Consider the following 21,022-nt stretch of genomic DNA (forward strand, 5'->3'; position numbering starts at 1 on the left):
GCCGTCATTACAAATAAGAATCTGTGTGGTTACCTGCACAATAATATATACATATTATGGCAAAAAGGAGAGGAACAAGTGGGCAGAAGAGAAAAAAAAAGGTCAAAGTTGCAAACATTTACTGCAAGTGGACTGAATACTGGATAATCATTTATTTTACATTTATGTTCTTTTATTTCATTGTAATACTTTTTTACTTAATTGAAATATAAAACACGAATAAAACAAAATGTCTATGTACTCCACATTCATAAACCCTCAAAGAATGCTCAGAATTCTGAAATACAACAAACTCGTTTTCCCATGATGCATTGGTAGTTCCTTCCTATCTCGCGCCTTTCCATCTTGTTTCACCACAAGCGCTACAGACACAGCGCACCACCACGGTTGTTGTTATAGTAGTGAATAATGGCGGCAGCGGGTGGGGGTTTATCATCTCCAGCTAATGTCGCGGGCTCTAGCACTCCGGCGGTAGCACGGGCTCGTTTCCCAGGCCGACCATGGACATCTCGTAGTCGGCTACGATCAGAGAAACGTCCGCAGCGGGGAAGGTTGGGCTTCGAAGGTGGAGAGGTAGTCACTGGAGGCCCGAGGCCCATCAACATTGGACTAACGTTGAGCGAGGACCCGTCACTGCTGCGTTTACTCGGGATTGCTGATAAACATAGGCGCCAGAGAGACGCGGGTTTCTACTCAAGCGGGAGTGGAGAGGTGAGTTTCCAAGCCTTGCAACAGTCCCACACCACAGACCCAATTAACACGTGCATTTTCCACTGCCCTCGCTGTGTAATATAGATGATATTGAGAATCAAGTGTCTGATAACGTTCGTTACCTGGCTACAGTAATGTTAGCTATCCAACTATACAATTGTTAAAAGTTCAAGGCTTGCTGAACCAGAATCTGGCTTTACAGTAGACGTTCTCGCCATATTCAACGACTCCTTTGTAAATCCAGATTGCGGTTCAAATGTTTGCTAGTAACTGTACCAATCCACTGTACTCAGTGACAAGTAAACGTTAGTAGCTAACAGTGACAACATCTCCAAGGCTGATAGTCTGTTAGACTGACATTAACGTTACCAGGATCTTTGATATTCGTTGATTTTAGGCGGTGAAATTGGCGGTAGCCAACGTTACTCTGGCTGGATACAAGTTTGTCTGCCAATTTAACAAGCTATAGTAAAACAATGTAGTTAGCAAGTGATGTTATCAAGTTAGAAACTTTTGCAACAGTCACATTCACACACATCCACCATCACTCTACGTAGCTAGTATCAACACATTAGAACTTTTGATCTTTGGTATCAACTTTGCCCCCGCTCAATCAGATTATTCCATAGTATATGTCACTCAGTCCACTCCCGACAGCCCCCATCGTTCGTGCAAGATGTGTCGGCCTGTAGAACCGAAACGATCTTGAGACATTCCAATGCATGCTTTAAGTGGGCAAACATTACACCAAAAGCTTGGCCTGTGTCATTTAAACTAAGAGCAGTTTGTCCTGTCTTATATTTAACTGACTTCTCACACCATAGCCTACTAGTATTCATCGCATCATCGATCAAATTGGCGCTCATGCCATGCTCACAACAAGTAGGCTAATTGCTGCGTGACATTCCCCATTCTGCAAGCAATTTAGAACTAGTCTACTGAGACCAGTGGTCACCAACCATTTCTACGATCAAATTTTTTTTCTTCCCCATGACTTAAAAACCGTAAACCTATGCAACATTACCCTATTAAAAACAGTACTAAAGCAATGAGGTTTGTGCAGTAGGCTATAGGCCCAGTTAGGGATGTACATTTCGGTCAATTTTGCTGCCGACTAACTGAATCTCATTAACCAGTCAACAAACGGTTAAATTGTTTTCGAACAGTAAAATGACGTGACCAACAGAAAATACTATTCGAGATATGTATATAATGACGAAATGCTTATGTTTCTGTCCTAACAATGGGAGTCGGCCCAATGCGGGAAGGCAAGCGACACATTTAGACTCAAAATAAGCCCATATAAACGTATTGGGCTTATTTTGGACAGATTTTGTCGAGAGTGAAACCTCTCCCTTTGCCACTTCCACCCTGATACTATTCATGCGTACAAGGACAGGAACTTTTTCATTAAGAGCTTAATGGAAACATGCAACAATAGCAAGCCTATTGTCTTACAGTTCAAAATGCTATAGCCTATTATTGAACATGTAACTCCTGTAATGAAGCGGCTAATAAAACGTTGAAAATACAAATTTCAAACATTTGCCAAAATGCAATTAGCGGAAAACACTGTTCTAAACCTAATGCGAGCAGTTGTGACAGAGATTAAAACGTACTATAGAAACGTAGAAAGAGGGCCCAGCTAGCGATGAGGAATCGGCCCAGAAGCGGCCCTCTTTCGGGTTGCCGGAACTGATTGAATCGGCCCGGAATCGGGTTTCGGACTTGGCCCGGAATCAAAATGATTGACTACCCAGAATCGGCCCAAGTACATCGGGCCTTTTCCGTCCATCGGAATTCAGCCGACTTTGCCGGCATCTTACCAGAATTCCCCCAGAAGCGGCCCGAAGCTAATTTAAATAAATGTATACAAAATTACCCGGTTTTAGGCATTTTAAATATGACTATTATACATTTTATACATACAAAGTTCCACAAAGTTTTTAATGCTGATCAATTACCTTGCACAAAGTATCAGAATACTACTTAAACAGGAAAGACTCTTAAATAATTTAATTTAAATGTTAATTTAATTTTTTGATCACAGAAACAATTAGAAGCAGTTTGATTTTGACTGTTTAAGCTTTCTTTCTATTTAAGCTCTGGTAGGCATTCCGTTTTCTCCATCACTCCTCCAAGGTCTGGTCACTTCTTACTTGCTCTCTCCTTTTTCTCCCTCCATCTGTCAGGGGCTAGCTGCATTCATCGTTTTATGTATTTTTCTATCTCCACATCAGGAACTTCAGAATGGCTGTGATGAACAGCACTTTTGTAAATATCAGAAAGAGAGAAAATAGAACACATATTGAAGTACTCCCTGAAATATGACTCGTAGTTTATGCAACTCCCCTATCCCTACAAAATAGTTTTATCAATGGCGTTTTGTGAAATATTTCCAGTTCATTATATTCTTCCTGCCTTAAAAACTAATGTAATAATAACCTTCCCTGCTGACAATCAAATTGACATGCTGGCCTGTTTTATTTAATTAATCACTTCTGTGACATTATGCCTCTCTGCCCCATGCAGTGGCCTTGAAAGCAAACTTACAGATAACAATACTTTTTAAGGCAAGAGGTTCAAAAGCATTGGCTCTCTCCAATTCATTTTCATGGCCAGGCCATTTGTAAGGAGTTTTGAGAGGATTCTCCACACATTCTCCTTGGTGGTCATCCCTCCAGTCAGTCCTAAATATATGGTCTGAAAAACAAAAACTTGTATATGATGAATATAAAACTAATTTGAAGAAAGCTGGAATGGTACTCTGGGTCAGATTGTGGCTTGGTTGATTACTTTTCAGCAATACATGTAATGATATAATGATATCTTGTCATATCAGGTTATTTTTTAAGTCTTTATCTTTATCTCTCCTCAAGTCTTCCAGCGAGGATATTGGAAGTCGAAGGTCTGTCAAATATGGAACCTCATCCATGGTTGATCTGTTCGCCTGGAGCTTTTGCAGCTGCAGCAAAATCAGCTTTTGCTGTTGCTTAATCATTTCTATGGAGGTTAAGATCTCACAAAGAATTGCTGCAAAAATACAAAACGGAACACAGTTGTGTTTTATCCCTAACATTCTTTCAGTAGTAAAAGTTATAAAGGATAATAAAGATAAATATAAACAACATAATCAACGCAAACACATTATAGATCAGGGGTGGGCAACTTTGATGTAGGTGGGGGCCACAATATGTACCTTACATGTAACACTTACGATCACACACTGGCTGTTGCTGTTGTTGAATGTTTGGCTCAATCCTTGATGGCCTATCAGAATTTCCAGGTGTCTCTCTTCTGTCCTCTGGATGACTGATAACTGGTGCAGATGGCAAACCCTTAGAGGTGTTTGACTGGCCCTTGTGTGGAAACTTTTCCTTTGGCTCCTCATCCTCACTTTCAGTGGCACTGAATATTTGCGTATTTGTGCCCCTGATGTTAAAAATATAAGGTTAGTGAACTCATAAGAATTACCAGTGAAGTAAACATATGTTGAATATTTAGGCCATCCACTGAAATGTTTTTTTTTATATCGTAGTGGTTATGCCTTCCTTTTCTCTTCATATATGCAGGGCGGTCACCACCTCCTCAGTCTGAAGATCAGATTGGACCACAGCCATAGGAAGCTAACGGCGAGCCTCTTCATATGTGTCTAAGGGAATATCAATGTATTGTGTTTAGATTGCAGATACACATTGTTGTCTCAGGAAGTTGATGTCAGTTATAAATAGTTGACTGCAAATATGACTGCTATATGATCACACCGGTAATAGATCACTTGTGAGGCACAGCTGAGTGAGCATATACAGTGGGGAAAAAAAGTATTTATCAGCCACCAATTGTGCAAGTTCTCCCACTTAAAAAGATGAGAGGCCTGTAATTTTCATCATAGGTACATGTCAACTATGACAGACAAATTGAGATTTTTTTTCCAGAAAATCACATTGTAGTATTTTTTATGAATTTATTTGCAAATGATGGTGGAAAATAAGTATTTGGTCACCTACAAACAAGCAAGATTTCTGGCTCTCACAGACCTGTAACTTCTTCTTTAAGAGGCTCCTCTGTCCTCCACTCGTTACCTGTATTAATGGCACCTGTTTGAACGTGTTATCAGTATAAAAGACACCTGTCCACAACCTCAAACAGTCACACTCCAAACTCCACTATGGCCAAGACCAAAGAGCTCTCAAAGGACACCAGAAACAAAATTGCAGACCTGCACCAGGCTGGGAAGACTGAATCTGCAATAGGTAAGCAGCTTGGTTTGAAGAAATCAACTGTGGGAGCAATTATTAGGAAATGAAAGACATACAAGACCACTGATAATCTCCCTCGATCTGGGGCTCCACGCAAGATCTCACCCCGTGGGGTCAAAATGATCACAAGAACGGTGAGCAAAAATCCCAGAACCACACAGGGGGACCTAGTGAATGACCTGCAGAGAGCTGGGACCAAAGTAACAAAGCCTACCATCAGTAACACACTACGCCGCCAGGGACTCAAATCCTGCAGTGCCAGACGTGTCCCCCTGCTTAAGCCAGTACATGTCCAGGCCCGTCTGAAGTTTGCTAGAGTGCATTTGGATGATCCAGAAGAGGATTGGGAGAATGTCATATGGTCAGATGAAACCAAAATATAACTTTTTGGTAAAAACTCAACTCGTCATGTTTGGAGGACAAAGAATGCTGAGTTGCATCCAAAGAACACCATACCTACTGTGAAGCATGGGGGTGGAAACATCATGCTTTGGGGCTGTTTTTCTGCAAAGGGACCAGGACGACTGATCCGTGTAAAGGAAAGAATGAATGGGGCCATGTATCGTGAGATTTTGAGTGAAAACCTCCTTCCATCAGCAAGGGCATTGAAGATGAAACGTGGCTGGGTCTTTCAGCATGACAATGATCCCAAACACACCGCCCGGGCAACGAAGGAGTGGCTTCGTAAGAAGCATTTCAAGGTCCTGGAGTGGCCTAGCCAGTCTCCAGATCTCAACCCCATAGAAAATCTTTGGAGGGAGGGTAAAGTCCGTGTTGCCCAGCGACAGCCCCAAAACATCACTGCTCTAGAGGATATCTGCATGGAGGAATTGGCCAAAATACCAGCAACAGTGTATGAAAACCTTGTGAAGACTTACAGAAAATGTTTGACCTGTGTCATTGCCAACAAAGGGTATATAACAAAGTATTGAAACTTTTGTTATTGACCAAATACTTATTTTCCACCATAATTTGCAAATAAATTCATTAAAAATCCTACAATGTGATTTTCTGGATATTTTTTTCTCATTTTGTCTGTCATAGTTGACGTGTACCTATGATGAAAATTACAGGCCTCTCTCATCTTTTTAAGTGGGAGAACTTGCACAATTGGTGGCTGACTAAATACTTTTTTCCCCACTGTATTTTACTGTGCTGATGGTGCCTGCATCTGATGGTCAGTCTCAGCGGAGGGAGAGAGCAGGAGAAGACTGAGGTCTGCCTCTCAACGCCCCCCCTCTCTCCCTTTCCTCCGCTGACACTGACCAAAAAGGGACACCGTCTTCCAGCTGATGGCGACACTCAAGTCGCACCGCATTATTTCTGCCTCATGCACAAATTCATGTTGTTACTCCTATGAACAGAGAAAGTGAAATATTTCTAGATATTAAAGACCCAAGCCGCTAATAATAACGCATGCCTATCGATACACTTTCCTACTCATTCATTACAGCTGCAGTGTTGGTTGTAGCGCAAGTGGATGTAAGAAGAATGCACATTTTAATAGCCTTTAAAAGTGTTGACAGTGCTAAGTAAGAACTTAAACATGAAATCACTCATAAAAACAGCAGCTCTTTGCTGTGTTCGTTGACATTCTCTCTCTGGTCATTGTTTTAAAAGTTTTGAAATCTCACAGTATCAACTTTGCTGTAGTTAAAAAAAAAACCTTCTATGTTACTGCAGACACGGTAATCTAAGCCATCCGATTGGCCAGCGGTAGGTTTATTGTGCACTTGAATTGCTCTCCGGGCCCGCCGGGAAGGCAGAGTTTAACTTCAGACACATGAAATGGTTAAATGGGAACTCTGCGCCTATCCGGCACGCAGGGCAGCTGACTCGGGTGCAACTACCACCAACAGCACAAGATAAAAAATGTATAGGAACGCAAGGCTTTATCGTTGGGTTTTTTACAGAAATGTTTGCAGATCGACTAGGAATGCCTTAGAGATAGACCAGTCTATCGCGATCGACCGGTTGGTGACCACTGTTATAGACCAATGCATCTTAGATAGCTAGTTACTCACTCACCATTTCTTTTTTCCAACTGTACTATCAGTTCCTGATATTTTTTCGACGCGGCTTTGTCGTTAACTTAATGAATGGCTATAGTTAGACTAAACTCACCTTTCATTTAAAAATATATCTTAGGGAAGCGCAAACATACTAATTTGTTGAATGCAATGGCCTCTGTTAGATTCATGCTGAATCACCATGATCATGATGAACTGATGCAATCCTTTTTTAGTGGACTGTACAGTCACATTTAAGTTGCTTCCTCTGGGTATGCCAGACGCAGTCACCTGATGTGGAGTACAGCAGTGGCATGGTTTCTCTGACAGGGATTTTATCATTCTGATTCATTTACATTTTAGTCATTTAGCAGAGGCTCTTATCCAGAGCGACTTACAGGAGCAATTTGGGTTAAGTCGACAGATATTTCACCTAGTCGACTCTGAAATTCGAACCAGTGACCTTTCAGTTACTGGCCCAACGCTCTTAACCGCTAGGCTACCTGCCGCCCCTGAATGAGAATTACCATTACCAGAGTGTGAAGATGGATGTGTGTATGAAATATGGATGTGTGCCAAAATGCACATGTGCGCAATCAATGCAGTATCTATACTGATTGGTATATGTTAGCCTACATGATTTGATTTGAGTTAGATATGTTGCAATTTCTTCTTAAATGTGAACTATTTTTAGTCATGCTTCAGTGAGATCTTTACTTTAAAATGGCCTGCCTGGATTAATTGATATTTGTTATACTGTAACTGTATAGCAATTCACATCATGTTCAATTGATTGAGTGCTGACTATATTTATGTTTAGGAAATGTTATGTAGGCTATTCACTGATTCAGTTAGTTAGTTAGAGGAAACTCACCTTTCATTTAATTATGTACAGTACCAGTCAAAAGTTTGGACACACTCATTCAAGGGTTTTTCTTCATTTTTAATATTTCTACATTGTAGAATAATAGTGAAGACATCAAAACTATGAAATAACACATATGGAATCATGTAGTAACCAAAAAAGTGTTAAACAAATCAAAATACATTTTATATTTGAGATCTTTCAAATAGCCACCCTTTGCCTTGATGACAGCTTTGCACACTCTTGGCATTCTCTCAACCAGCTTCACCTGGAATTCTTTTCCAACAGTCTTAAAGGAGTTCCCACATATGCTGAGCACGTTGGCTGCTTTTCCTTCACACTGCGGTCCAACTCATCCCAAACCATCTCAATTGGGTTGAGGTCGGGTGATTGTGGAGGCCAGGTCATCTGATGCAGCACTCCATCACTCTCCGTCTTGGTAAAATAGCCCTTACCCATCCTGGAGGTGTGTTTTGGGTCATTGTCCTGTTGAAAAACAAATGATAGTCCCACTAAGCGCAAACCAGATGCTGAGCCTGTCTGACAGGGTTGGTCCTACAAAGCCAGAGCCCCCTGATGGGAGAGCATAATATACAAGGAAATTCTCAAAGCTGCTAATGAGAACCTTAATGACCTTGTACCTAGCCGGTGGGGATTCGGGTTGGGTACCCCCACCCAGGTAGTGGCAGTGCTGGCAACTCTGGCTGCAGTAACCCATGGGGAGGGGTCACACTCGGACAATCAGAGAGGGGGCATATTATTGTGGCCCTGGTGGCACAAAATAATCAAAGGTCTGACTGCACGGAGATGCTTGGGGAAAATGGTTACAACTGGGGACCAGAGTGTTTGTGTCTCAGGGGAAGAGGGTGGATCTGATCTCCATCACCTAGGACTTGACATAGGTTAATAAAATCACAAATTTGTGTCACTTTTTGCACAATCTTGCTTACTTTCTCAAACAGCTGTAACTGTATATGCATTCGTAAATCAGGTCCTTTCTTGAGTTGGGCTCTGGGATGTAACAACTGTTGAGCATCTGAGCTTAGGGTTGATTGTGGAGGAAAGGGGTTGAGTGTGTTAGAGAATGTGCGTGTGTGTGTGTATCTCACATCTGTTGCAAGGGGGTAAGGATGTTAGGGTGAATATAGGATGAACCACAATTGTTTACTAAAATAATAATTGCTTGACAAAAATGTAATGTAATACAATGGCAATCTGGGTTATAGATAACAATCCTTCGCATCATGAACTGCCAACATTATTACGCATATTAATTGTTAATGATGGAAATTAAGATATGCAAGCTATTTGATTAGATATATATTTTTAATAGCTATATATATAAGTTGCTTCCTCTGGGTATGCCAGACGCAGTCACCTGATGTGGAGTACAGCAGTGGCATGGTTTCTCTGACAGGGATTTTATCATTCTGATTCATTTACATTTTAGTCATTTAGCAGAGGCTCTTATCCAGAGCGACTTACAGGAGCAATTTGGGTTAAGTCGACAGATATTTCACCTAGTCGACTCTGAAATTCGAACCAGTGACCTTTCAGTTACTGGCCCAACGCTCTATTGAGGTGAGAGCATTGGAAATGCTTTTGGCGGTTGACCTGCTTCTGTTTTGTGGGTGGCACTGTGTGCTGTTTTCGAAGGATGGGTCCTGGCCTCTCGGTGGGCCTAGGAATCCGGGGGGACGGGGGTGGTATGCCGATCACTGGGATGACAACCCAACTTGGGATGGGGAGGGGCTTTAGCGGGGGGCTCAGTGGAGAACAATTGGAGGGTTACTTAGTAGCAATGCAAATATCATGGTACAGCTATATGGACACTCAATCACTATGGTATTTTTTATTAGTAAATTTACAAACATTTATTATGATAAATAGATTTGAAACTTGTATCTCATTATGGTAAGTGGTGAAATAAGTATAGCCAGTTATAATTGTAATGGCTTAGCAGATAATAACAAAAGAAGAACAATATTTACATGGCTCAAAGAGAAGGAATATAATATCTATTGTTTACAGGAAACTCATTCAACAATTCTAGATGAAGTTGTGTGGAAAAAGGACTTGGGGGGGCGAGATATACTTCTCCCATGGGCAAAGAAACTCAAAAGGGGTGATGATATTCATTAACAGTAATTTTGATCCGACTGTGCAAATTGTCCAAGCAGATCCACAAGGTAGATGGAAGATTTTAAATGTTATTGGACCATAAACAGATATGGCTCATTAACCTTTACTGACCAAATAATGATGATCCACACTTCTTTGACAATATATATCATAAATGATCAACCCTGCAAGCAATACAAGACTCTAATATTATGGTGGGAGATTATAATACTGTTTTAAATAGCTCAATGGACCAAAACAAAATCACACTGCAAACTATCATCCTCATGCTCTTAAGGAAATCATGAATGTCATGGATACATTAGAACTAGTAGATATATGGAGGCTTAAATATCCTGACCTAGTGAGAGATACATGGCGGAGACTCAATCAAGCTAGTCGTCTTGACTTCTTTCTTATGTCATTCTCGTTGGGACCAAAAGTTAAAGAAGTGTTGATAGGGGACAGAATGCGGTCGGACCATCATATAATTGGCATATACATTACTCTTACTGAATTTCCACATGGGCGAGGATATTGGAAATGTAATCAAAGCCTATTGGATGATAACTTATTTTTAATTAGCACAGAGGAATTTTATAACTGATTTTTTCCGACATAGGTTCAGCAAATCCCCTTATTGTATGGGACACTATTAAATGTGCCTTTTTAGAGGACATGCAATTCAGTACTCATCTCGAAAACAAAAGCAATTTAGATCAAGAGTCCATACTAACAAAGGAAATAGAAGGTCTAACAGAACAGATAGATAGCAATAAAAACTGTAACATAGAGGCTCAGAATAAATTAGAGGAAAAAGAAATTGAGAAACTTATTCATGAAAGATCAAGTGTAATATATTATAAAAATAAAGCAAACTGGATGGAATATTATCAGACACTCAAGAAGAAGGTCTGATTTCATTATTACTGAAACAGGAAACAAGTGGGAAATATAAAGATCCAGTCCATTAAAAAAATTGGAGGCCCCTTACACTTTAGTGTTGTGATGCAAAAATTCAAGCAAAATGTATAGCGCATATAATTAAAAAGGTATTGTCGGACATTATTAATTTTTATCAGACAGGTTTATAAGACAAGTGCTGGAAACAATAGAACACTATGAAAAATCTGGGAAACCAGGCCTGCTATTCATAGCAGACTTTGAAAAGGGTTTTGGTAAAGTACAACTGGAGTTTATATATAAATGCCTGGAGCATTTAAATTTTGGAGAATCTCTTATAATATGGGTTAAAATCATATATAGTAACCCTAGGTGTAAAATAGTAAATAATGGCTATTTCTCAGAAAATTTTAAACTGTCAAGAGGAGTGAAACAAGGTTGTCCACTATCGGCATATCTATTTATTATGGCCATCGAAATGTTAGCTATTAAAATCAGATCCAACAATAATATCAAGGGATTAGAAATCCAGGGCTTAAAAACAAAGGTGTCATTGTACGCTGATGATTCATGTTTTCTTTTAAATCCACAACTTTAATCCCTCCACCTCATAGAGGATCTAGATACATTTTCTAACCTCTCTGGATTTCAACCAAATTAAATGTCATTTACCAATAAAATGGTCTGATGGTGATGTGGATGTACTCGGAATACATATCCCAAATGAAATAAAGTTAGGAAAAATAGATAAGATCTTGCTACCATGGAAAGGTAAATACCTGTCTATTTGTGGAAAAATCACCCTGATTAACTCTTTAGTATTATCCCAGTTTACCTATTTGCTTATGGTCTTGCCTACGCCTAGCGAACATTATTATTATTTATTTATTATATGAGAAAAAAATATTCCATTTGATTTGGAACGGCAAACCAGAAAAAATTAAACGGGCCTGTTTATATAATGAATATGATTTCGGAGGACAGAAATGATTAAATATTAAAGCATTAGACCTATCACTAAAAGCTTCAGTCATACAAAAGTTATACTTAAATCCGAACTGGTTCTCTAGCAAATTAGAAAGATTGTCTCACCCCATGTTCAAGAATGGCCTTTTTCTCTTTATTCAGATTACAACCTCTCACTTTCAGTTATTTGAAAAGGAAATAATCTCCCAAATATCACTATTTCTAAAACAAGCCATCGAAAGTTGGTTGAAATTTCAATTGAATCCTCCAGAAACGACAGAACAAATAATGGATCAAATATTGTGGTTAAACTCAAATATATATATATATATATATTTTTTTTTTAAAGGTATAATCTTTGTAAATGATATCATCGGTAGGACTGGTGGAGTTATGTCGCACATGCAGCTAACAAAAACATATGGAAATGTCTGCTCTACCCAAAATTACAACCAAATAATTGCAGCATGAAAAAAATGGAAGTGGAAGGGGGAGAAAGTAAGGAACTTGTCTGTCGGCCCTGCATTAAACATAATTGGTTAAAGAAAATTGTGATAAATAAAAAAGTATACCAGTTTCATTTAAGGACCAAAGGATTGACAGCCGTCCCATATAGATTGCAAAGTAGTTGGGAAGAGATTTTTGACGTACCGATTCCATGGCATAGTGTTTATGAACTTAAAGTAATGATGGCTGTCGTTTCTCTTTGCTTATTTGAGCTGTTCTTGCTCTTCTGTATACCCCCCCACCTTGTCACAACACAAGTGATTGGCTCAAACGCATTAAGAAGGAAATAAATTCCACAAATTAACATTTACGTTTACGTCATTTAGCAGACGCTCTTATCCAGAGCGACTTACAAATTGGTGCATTCACCTTATAGCCAGTGGGATAACCACTTTACAATGTTTTTTTTTTTTTTTTTGGTCTGCAATTAACTTTTAAGAACGCACACCTGTTAATTGAAATGCATTCCAGGTGACTACCTCATGAAGCTGGTTGAGAGAATGCCAAGAGGGTGCAAAGCTGTCATCAAGGCAAAGGGTGGCTATTTTGAAGAATCTCAAATATAAAATATATGTTGATTTGTTTCAAACTTCTTTGGCGACTACGTTATTTCATAGTTTTGATGTCTTCACTATTATTCTACAATGTAGAAAATTGTAAAAATAAAGAAAAACCCTTGAATGAGTAGGTATCTTAGGGAAGCGCAAACATACTAATGTGTTGAGTTTGAATATTAAACTAAACTGTCTGACAGAGGAGCTTGAATCAGTAGTCTTTTGCATGAATGCGAATTTTAATGTGACGAAGTGTATAAAGGAGGGTGAATTTTCAGTAATGAACTAGATATATAACTTCCAACGTAATTGGTGGGTCTTTTATTGTACATGAAAGTCATCAACTAAAGTGTGCAAGTGGATAACCTCACTGCAGCACAATAGCCTATAGGAGGAGGAGCCAAAATATTTAATCACATTTTAAAATGAGCTATTGGAACTTTAAATCAATCAACATCAAGATGTTATTTTATATTCACTCACAAATCTGGCATCCCAATATGTGGATATGGACACAATAATCGTTATTGTGGTAAAGTTGAGGGAAATGAACAAAGTATGTTCAAGAAGATGAGACTAGCAAATTGATTGGAAAAGTGGAAATACCAGCAAGATGTATCCTATATTCATGTATTCTTTTGGTCTGCAATTTTGTGGTCAGTCAGTGTAGTTTGTTGATGACAGTTTTGTAACCAGCAGCCCTGTGGCTCTGCTCTTTTGGCTACAGCCCTGTGATTCTGGGCCCTTATTCCAAAAAAAAATTATAATATGCCATTTAGCAGACGCTTTTATCCAAAGCGACTTAGTCATGCGTGCATACATTTTTTTTGTGTATGGGTGGTCCCGGGGATCGAACCCACTACCCTGGCGTTACATGCGCCGTGCTCTACCAGCTGAGCTACAGAGGACCACCCGAAGTGTATAAAGGAGAGTAGGAGACGGAGTGCTGATCTAGCATCAGTTTTGCCTTTTAGATCATAATGAAGAAGCTTATGGAGGGGGGGCCTGATCCTAGATCAGAACTCCTACTCTGAGATGCTTTGTGGATACGGGCCCAGGTCCGCCCTGTCAATTCATTATGATCTAAAAGGCGAAACTGATCTTAGATCAGCACTCCTACTCTGAGATGCTTTCTGAATAAGGTTGGAATACAGGCTGCAACAGGCAGCTATGCATGTAGCTTTATACACTCACATGACTGGCTGATTTTGTATCTTCGCTTTTCACAAGTAAAGTTCCCTTTATGTCACCCAGGTCTTTCTATATCCTATCTGTTTTTACTCTGGCCCCTATATTGTCTTTGCAGTTTCTTTTGTCACTCTTGACTGCATAAAACTGGGACAGATTGCATGGTGGTAGGTTGCTCTCTCGGATAGTGAGATGCTGGCTAAATTTAGCCTACTAAGTATTGCAGTTTTAGTCTAGATCATTTTTATCCTTTTACCGTTCCTTTTCTTACATCCTCGACTTCCGGCAATGCTGTAAAATAGGATTCAGATCAGTATTTGTGAACTTTGTACATTTCCGTGTACATTTCATGATGGCCTATGTTTTCTGTGGAATGTAGAGTTTGATGAATGATCACACTTTGCAATTGCAGTAGCCTAGACCTAATTGAAATTACACATGTCCATTTGCAGTTATACCCCACTACATTTTGAAGCCTGATCTCTCAAACCAGTTCAGTGTGACGGTTTGTAACCAGATATCAACTGGGTTGCTGCCCATGATTTCATCTGATCCCACCCCTTACCAACCCTGTGATGAGATCGAATAGGCCTAAACATTTCATTATTAATTGTAAATAAATATGCGTTGGCTGATTTTATAAGGCCTAATGTAGTATACATGCAAAGTATTGTAATTCTGGTTGTTAGGGTCAGTATGATTATTTTTTGTTAAACACAGTGCGAACATTTACATTTATTAATTGTATTCCTTCCCTGTGTTTTTCTGTGTTTTTAGGATGAGGATTTCACTGGGTTTGGGACTGAATACCGGCCTACACTCTCAGCACACAATATCTCTGAAAGTAAGTAGGCTAATGATGAACAATAATGTGAAATATCAACTGTGCTCAGTAATTTTCACATTTCCTAGCAGAAATATGAAGTAGCCTTCATGTTTGCCATTTATAGCTTTGGTATCATACCTAATAATATGCATGATCAAGCTATTGTCTGACATTGGTCTATTCATATTAAGACACTTTCCCTGTCTTGTTTCTAGGCAGGCCTCTCCAATTATCATTATTGAAGCCAGAAAAGCCTCCCCCAGCTCCAGAACTTACAGCAAAGCTTGAGAAAAGTGGAGGGAAGTGCTCAGATGAAGACCCTGAGGTTGGAGAGGGTCAGGAAGAAGAAAACGCTGTGAAACCCAAAATAATTGCAGAACTGGCAGCCCAAAAAAAGTCCCCCAGTTCGGGGGTTAAATCTACAGGAAAGCAGGCTACTGGGACAAAGGCCTCAAAAGGCAAGGGCAGTGCAAAATCAAATGGTTCCAACAGGAAAAGGGGAAGCAAGGTGGTGGAATCGTCTTCAACAGCCAGAAAGGGGAACAGGCAAGGCCAAACAACAAAGGTGGGCAGGGGAGGCTCAGGGTCCAGCACAGCCCGACCCCAAACCAGCAGAGACAAGCAGGGCAAACTGGTGTGGACCCTGACAGTGGTCAAGGGCAAAGGGAAGGCCTCCAAGAGCAAAGAGTCCGATGAGGTAACAGCAGACAAAACTGAAACAGACCAAGCTGAGCCACAGAGGTCTGGGAAGAGGAGAAGAGGATCTCAGCAAGACCAAACAGGGCAAACTGGTGCGGACCCTGACAGTGGTCAAGGGCAAAGGCAAGCTCAGTCTAGAACTGGACGGAAGACCACCGATCTCCACACCGCCTCTCAAGGAGTAGCACTGTCCCCTAGACCTGTGAATAAGCAGCAGCAGAGGAGGAGTGTGTCCAAGGGAACAGGGGAATCCCTTGAGGCTGGAGCTGAGATGGAGCAGGAGCCAGCAATGTCCCAGGAAAGAAAGAAACCAGCACCGTATAAGCGCAAGTCCATATTTGGCCTCAGGAGGAAGCCGGGGAATGTGCATAGGCTTAGTCCGCTAGAGTCTGTTGAGAAACGCTTTCGTCGTAAGTTTGTCTTCTACACCTACGTGCCAGAGTACCTCCCAGCCACAGTGAAGCAGGAGGGAAAGGAGCAGCAGCCGTCCCCTGAAGAGATCGGACAGGGAGCCAGCAGTAACCTCTCCTCGCCTGTGGTGAGCGCCAGGTCTTCACGTGTCATCAAGGCACCCAAGAGGTTCCTCAATGACGAGATAATATCCTGGCCCAGGGGCTCCCTGAAAAAGAAGAGCCAAGACAAGGTGAAGGAGGAGGATGCCATGAGCCTATCCTTTTATGATTCAGACAATGATGACGTTGAACACGTGTCTAGAACTCCAGGTCAAAATGAGTTCAAACCTAAAGTTGTCGGCTCAACTGGTAAAAAAACACTTCAGACAAGCCTGTCATCAACCCTTTCTGTGAAGGACTCAACGCTCAGCCCAGGCTCATCCCACCTCGAGGTCTACGAGAGACTCAAGAAGCTGACCCTCAGCTTGGCCCAGAAGAAGAAGAAAGGCCTTAGTGCTACTGAGGATGAAACGGCAGAAGAAGAAGAAGCCCAGGAGGACCTGAGTTTGACCTCACTGGTTAGGAAGAGAGGGAGGTCCAAGCTGAAGATGGAGGACCTCAACTCTCCCGGGGTTGTGAGGAAACTGGCAGTGCTGGTCAGTAACGCTGCTGCTGCATCCCAAGCTGCATCATCTGAGACTCTGGAGGAGGCAGCAAACGACACAGACCATTTCCAAGGTAAGGCATTTTGTGTGCTCAGTTAAATGTTTCTTTTTCACTTAATGGATCTTTAGGATCTATCTGTTTCTTTATTCCAGAAAATGACTTGTACTTTTGTGATAAAGTAGTATTCTTAGATGTTTTAATGCATATTGGCCTTATTGGAAACCACATATTACCATAGGATTGAGCAGTATAGCTTGCTAGAGGGCTCTGGTCAAAAGTAGTGCACTATATAGAGAATAGGTTGCCATTTGGGACACAGACTGTCTCAGGTATGATGACACAGTCAGCCTTTTGGAAGTCAGTGACAGTTGACTGATTCTTCTCCCCAGGGGCAGAGGCCGCTGCTGAAGGGGTTTACGAAGGAGAGAGCCGTGATGATGGGGTGGTGGTGGAACAGGGGGGCACCAGCCATCGTATCAACCTCACTGGCACTAACAAGAGGATGTTCCATCTGCTGAAGAGGGCCAAGGTCCAGCTCATTAAGATCGACCAGCTGAAGAGAGCCAAGCTGCAGCTGGTGAAGATCGACCAGCAAAGACAGATGAAGTCATCACAGGTGAGAATCGGTGACCTTGATTGACCCTGGCTGCATCCCAAATGGCACACTATTCCCTATGGTGTGCCATATGGGCTCTGGTCAAAAGTAGTGCACAGCATAGGGAATAGGGTGCCATTTCGGACGCAGCCATTGATTGACCCTGAATTAGGGTTGTTGGTAACGGTTGAATGTAGGCTTAGTGTGTGAATTTGGCAGAGATTTGTTGGATTAAAACCTATTCCCATTATTAAGCTGTTTCATTAATATAGTTTCACTTTTATACCCTTGTTTCTTTCAGCTCTTGTCTGGATCTGTAAAACTCGGTCCCAGAGATTTAAGAATAGGAGGGGGGAGGAGGATAGGAGGCTCTGTTCAGGTGAGCCCATGTTTCCTGACCCTGGCTGTGTTTGTGTTTTTTGCTTTGTCTAGCCACCTGTGTCCATTTTGTGGACTTAGGTTTATGTACTCTTGATGTTTATAGTACAGTGTTTTGTTAGTGGCCTGTCTAGGTTTTCTCTTGAATTAGGCTTAGGCCATTTGTGCTGTGGCCGCATTTTGGTGTCTGTCTTTAGGGTGGAGTTTCATTATAATAGTTGAATTTATGACTTTGTTCCCCACATAATCCTGTTCCCGTAGGACCAGCTCCTTGGTGGTCCACGCATAAAGCATGTCTGTCGGGCAGCAGCGGTGGCGTTGGGGCAACCCCGTGCCATGGTGCCTGACAATATCCCCAGGCTTAGCGCTCTGCCCCTCCATGAGAGAGAAGGCATCACCACCTCACCAGCTGTAGAAGGTAACCTTTATGTTTACGAAGCACACTGCTAAGAACGGTGGTTACCACTTGTTTTATTTTTCTGATATTTAGCTTTCTGTCGATTTCAGGTATGTGACCTTAGCTCAGTGACCTACGTGTACAAATTATTTTTGGATCTCTCTCTCTCTCTCGCACGCTCTCTCTCGTGCTCTCTTTGTTTTTAGACATTGCTGATGACCCCTCTGATCAGGAAATCGAGAGCACTCAGGAGCACAAGACAACAAGACAGAAGCACAAGTACAGCAAGCAGCGGAAGTTCAAGCGGAACTCTAACGAGGTTGGTCCTGGGGGCCGTGCCACCCGCTGTGGGTCCTGCCAGGGATGCCTCCATGAGGGCGACTGCGGCACCTGCTTCAACTGCCTGGACAAGCCCAAGTTTGGAGGGCCCAACACCAGACGCCAGTGCTGTGTGTAAGTGACTGTTACCGTTGCTCCTACTTTTCATACACTATTATTCATCTACTCATGGACACACAAACTGTATTTTTACTTTCTAGCTTCAGCTGTGGTTGTCTTGTGTACAAATTGAACATGGCACCCATTTTAAAATAGATAATAATAAATATTTCTCTGTGCCACCAGGTTAAAACGATGTGTTCGGATTGAGGCGAGGAAAGTAAAGCGCGGCATCAAGCCATTCACAGGTTTGTAGGTGTTCTTATGTTTAATAAAACAGCAAAAAAAGAAACGTCCCTTTTTCAGGACCATGTCTTTCAAAGATAATTCGTAAAAATCAAAATAACTTCACAGATCTTCATTGTAAAGGGTTTAAACACTGTTTCCCATGCTTGTTCAATGAACCATATACAATTAATGAACATGCACATGTGGAACTGTCATTAAGACACTAACAGCTTACAGACGGTAGGCAATTAAGGTCACAGTTATGAAAACTTAGGACACTAAAGAGGCCTTTCTACAGACTCTGAAAAACACCAAAAGAAGGATCCCCAGGGTCCCTGCTCATCTGCGTGAACATGCCTTAGGCATGCTGCAAGGAGGCATGAGGACTGCAGATGTGGCCAGTGCAATAAATTGCAATGTCCGTACTGTGAGACGCGTAAGACAGCGCTACAGGGAGACAGGACGGACAGCTGATCGTCCTCGCAGTGGCAGACCACGTGTAACAACACCTGCACAGGATCGGTACATATGAACATCACACCTGCGGGACAGGTACAGGATGGCAACAACAACTGCCCGAGTTACACCAGGAATGCACAATCCCTCCATCAGTGCTCAGACTGTCCACAATAGGCTGAGAGAGGCTGGACTGAGGGCTTGTAGGCCTGTTGTAAAGCAGGTCCTCACCAGACATCACCGGAAACAACGTCGCCTAAGGGTACAAACCCACCGTCGCTGGACCAGACAGGACTGGCACAAAGTGCTCTTCACTGACGAGTCGCAGTTTTTTCTCACCAGGGGTGATGGTCGGCTTCGGGTTTATCGTCGAAGGAATGGGCGTTACACCGAGGCCTGTACTCTGGAGCGGGATCGATTTGGAGGTGAAGGGTCCGTCATGGTCTGGGGCGGTGTGTCACAGCATCATCGGACTGAGCTTGTTGTCATTGCAGACAATCTCAACGCTGTTCGTTACAGGGAAGACATCCTCCCACATGTGGTACCCTTCCTGCAGGCTCATCCTGACATGACTTAATGCAGCTGGTGGCCACACCAGATACTGACTATTACTTTTTATTTTGACCCCCCCTTTGTTCAGGGACACATTATTCAATTTCTGTTAGTCACATGTCTGTGGAACTTGTTCAGTTTATGTCTCAGTTGTTGAATCTTATGTTCATACAAATATTTACACATGTTAATTTTTGCTGAAAATAAATGCAGTTGACAGTGAGATGATGTTTCTTTTTTTGCTGAGTTTACATCTGTATTTATATCATTTTACATTTTAGTCATTTAGCAGACTCTCTTGTCCAGAGCGTCTTACAATTAGTGCATTCATCTTAAGATAGCTAGGTGAGACAACAACATCACAATCGTATCAAGTACATTCTTCCTCAACAAAGTATTTAGCAGCAAAGTCAGTGCTAGTAGGACAAGCCAAGTGCCTTTTTTGGGGGCGGGGGCTCCGTGAGAGTTATTTAATATACTCTTCAAAGAGGCAGGGTTTCAGATGTTTTCGGAAGATGGGCAGGGACTCCACTGTCCTGACTTTAGGGGGAAGCTTGTTCAACCATTGGGGTGCCAGGACAGAGAAGAGCTTTGACTGGGCTGAGGGGAGCTGCCCTCCCATAGGTGGAGGAACAGAGTGCTCGGGTTGTGATGTAGGGTTTGAGCATAGCCTGAAGCTAAGGATGGCCAGTTCCCCTTGCTGCTCCGTAGGCAAGCACCAGGGTCTTGGAGATGATGCGAGCTTCAACTGGAAGCAAGTGGATCAATTACTAATGACTACACGCCACTTGTGTGTTTTTGCTGTTACTACCAAAAACATTGACACCGTTAACTGAAAACCACACTAGAACACAGTGGCCTGCCTCATGGCCCAAATATGCAGTCAGTGATTTTAGTTTTACCATTGGGCTTTGATTTGTTGTGCAGTCCTTTCGAGGCGGCGGCGCAGGTCATCAGCTAATGGCCTTAAGTCCAAAGATGATGAGGGGTCGGAGTCCTGGGAGGAGGGAGAGGCACAGGAGGGGTTGGCCCCGGCAACCCCTGGAGACTGCCTGAGCCCTTCCACCAGAAAGCAGCCAAGACGGAACGTGACACATCGCTCCTACAGCAGCCTGCTGAAGTCTGACTCGGACGAGGACACGGACGGAGAAGCAGCAGTCAAGAAGAGTCCTGTAAAGAATCCTGTCACCCCAAGCAGCCAAGGTAATGCCGTACACAGGGATAGGAGCATCAGTGTATGGATGAAAATATAGGTCAATGCACATTCGTGCCTCTCCTTTTGAGTTGGACCGCAACAAGATCCATTGAACTC

At 42.0% G+C, this 21,022-nt stretch overlaps 1 protein-coding gene across 1 annotated transcript in view; it reads left to right on the plus strand.

The window, feature by feature from the left end:
- Positions 1-355: 355 nt before the first annotated feature.
- LOC311119424 (histone-lysine N-methyltransferase 2B-like) overlaps positions 356-21,022 on the plus strand; it is a 68,597-nt gene continuing 47,930 nt past the window's right edge. Inside the window, exons 1-9 of the mRNA XM_084157741.1 lie at positions 356-711; positions 14,861-14,927; positions 15,125-16,738; positions 17,056-17,282; positions 17,563-17,640; positions 17,901-18,057; positions 18,243-18,489; positions 18,661-18,722; positions 20,638-20,913. Of these exons, the coding sequence (XP_084013867.1) occupies positions 409-711; positions 14,861-14,927; positions 15,125-16,738; positions 17,056-17,282; positions 17,563-17,640; positions 17,901-18,057; positions 18,243-18,489; positions 18,661-18,722; positions 20,638-20,913 (3,031 nt within the window). The 5' untranslated portion in view covers positions 356-408. The remainder of the gene's footprint in view (positions 712-14,860; positions 14,928-15,124; positions 16,739-17,055; positions 17,283-17,562; positions 17,641-17,900; positions 18,058-18,242; positions 18,490-18,660; positions 18,723-20,637; positions 20,914-21,022) is intronic.

Source organism: Coregonus lavaretus (assembly GCF_964263955.1).
Source record: "Coregonus lavaretus genome assembly, chromosome: 3".
Classification (NCBI taxonomy): Eukaryota; Metazoa; Chordata; class Actinopteri; order Salmoniformes; family Salmonidae; genus Coregonus; species Coregonus lavaretus.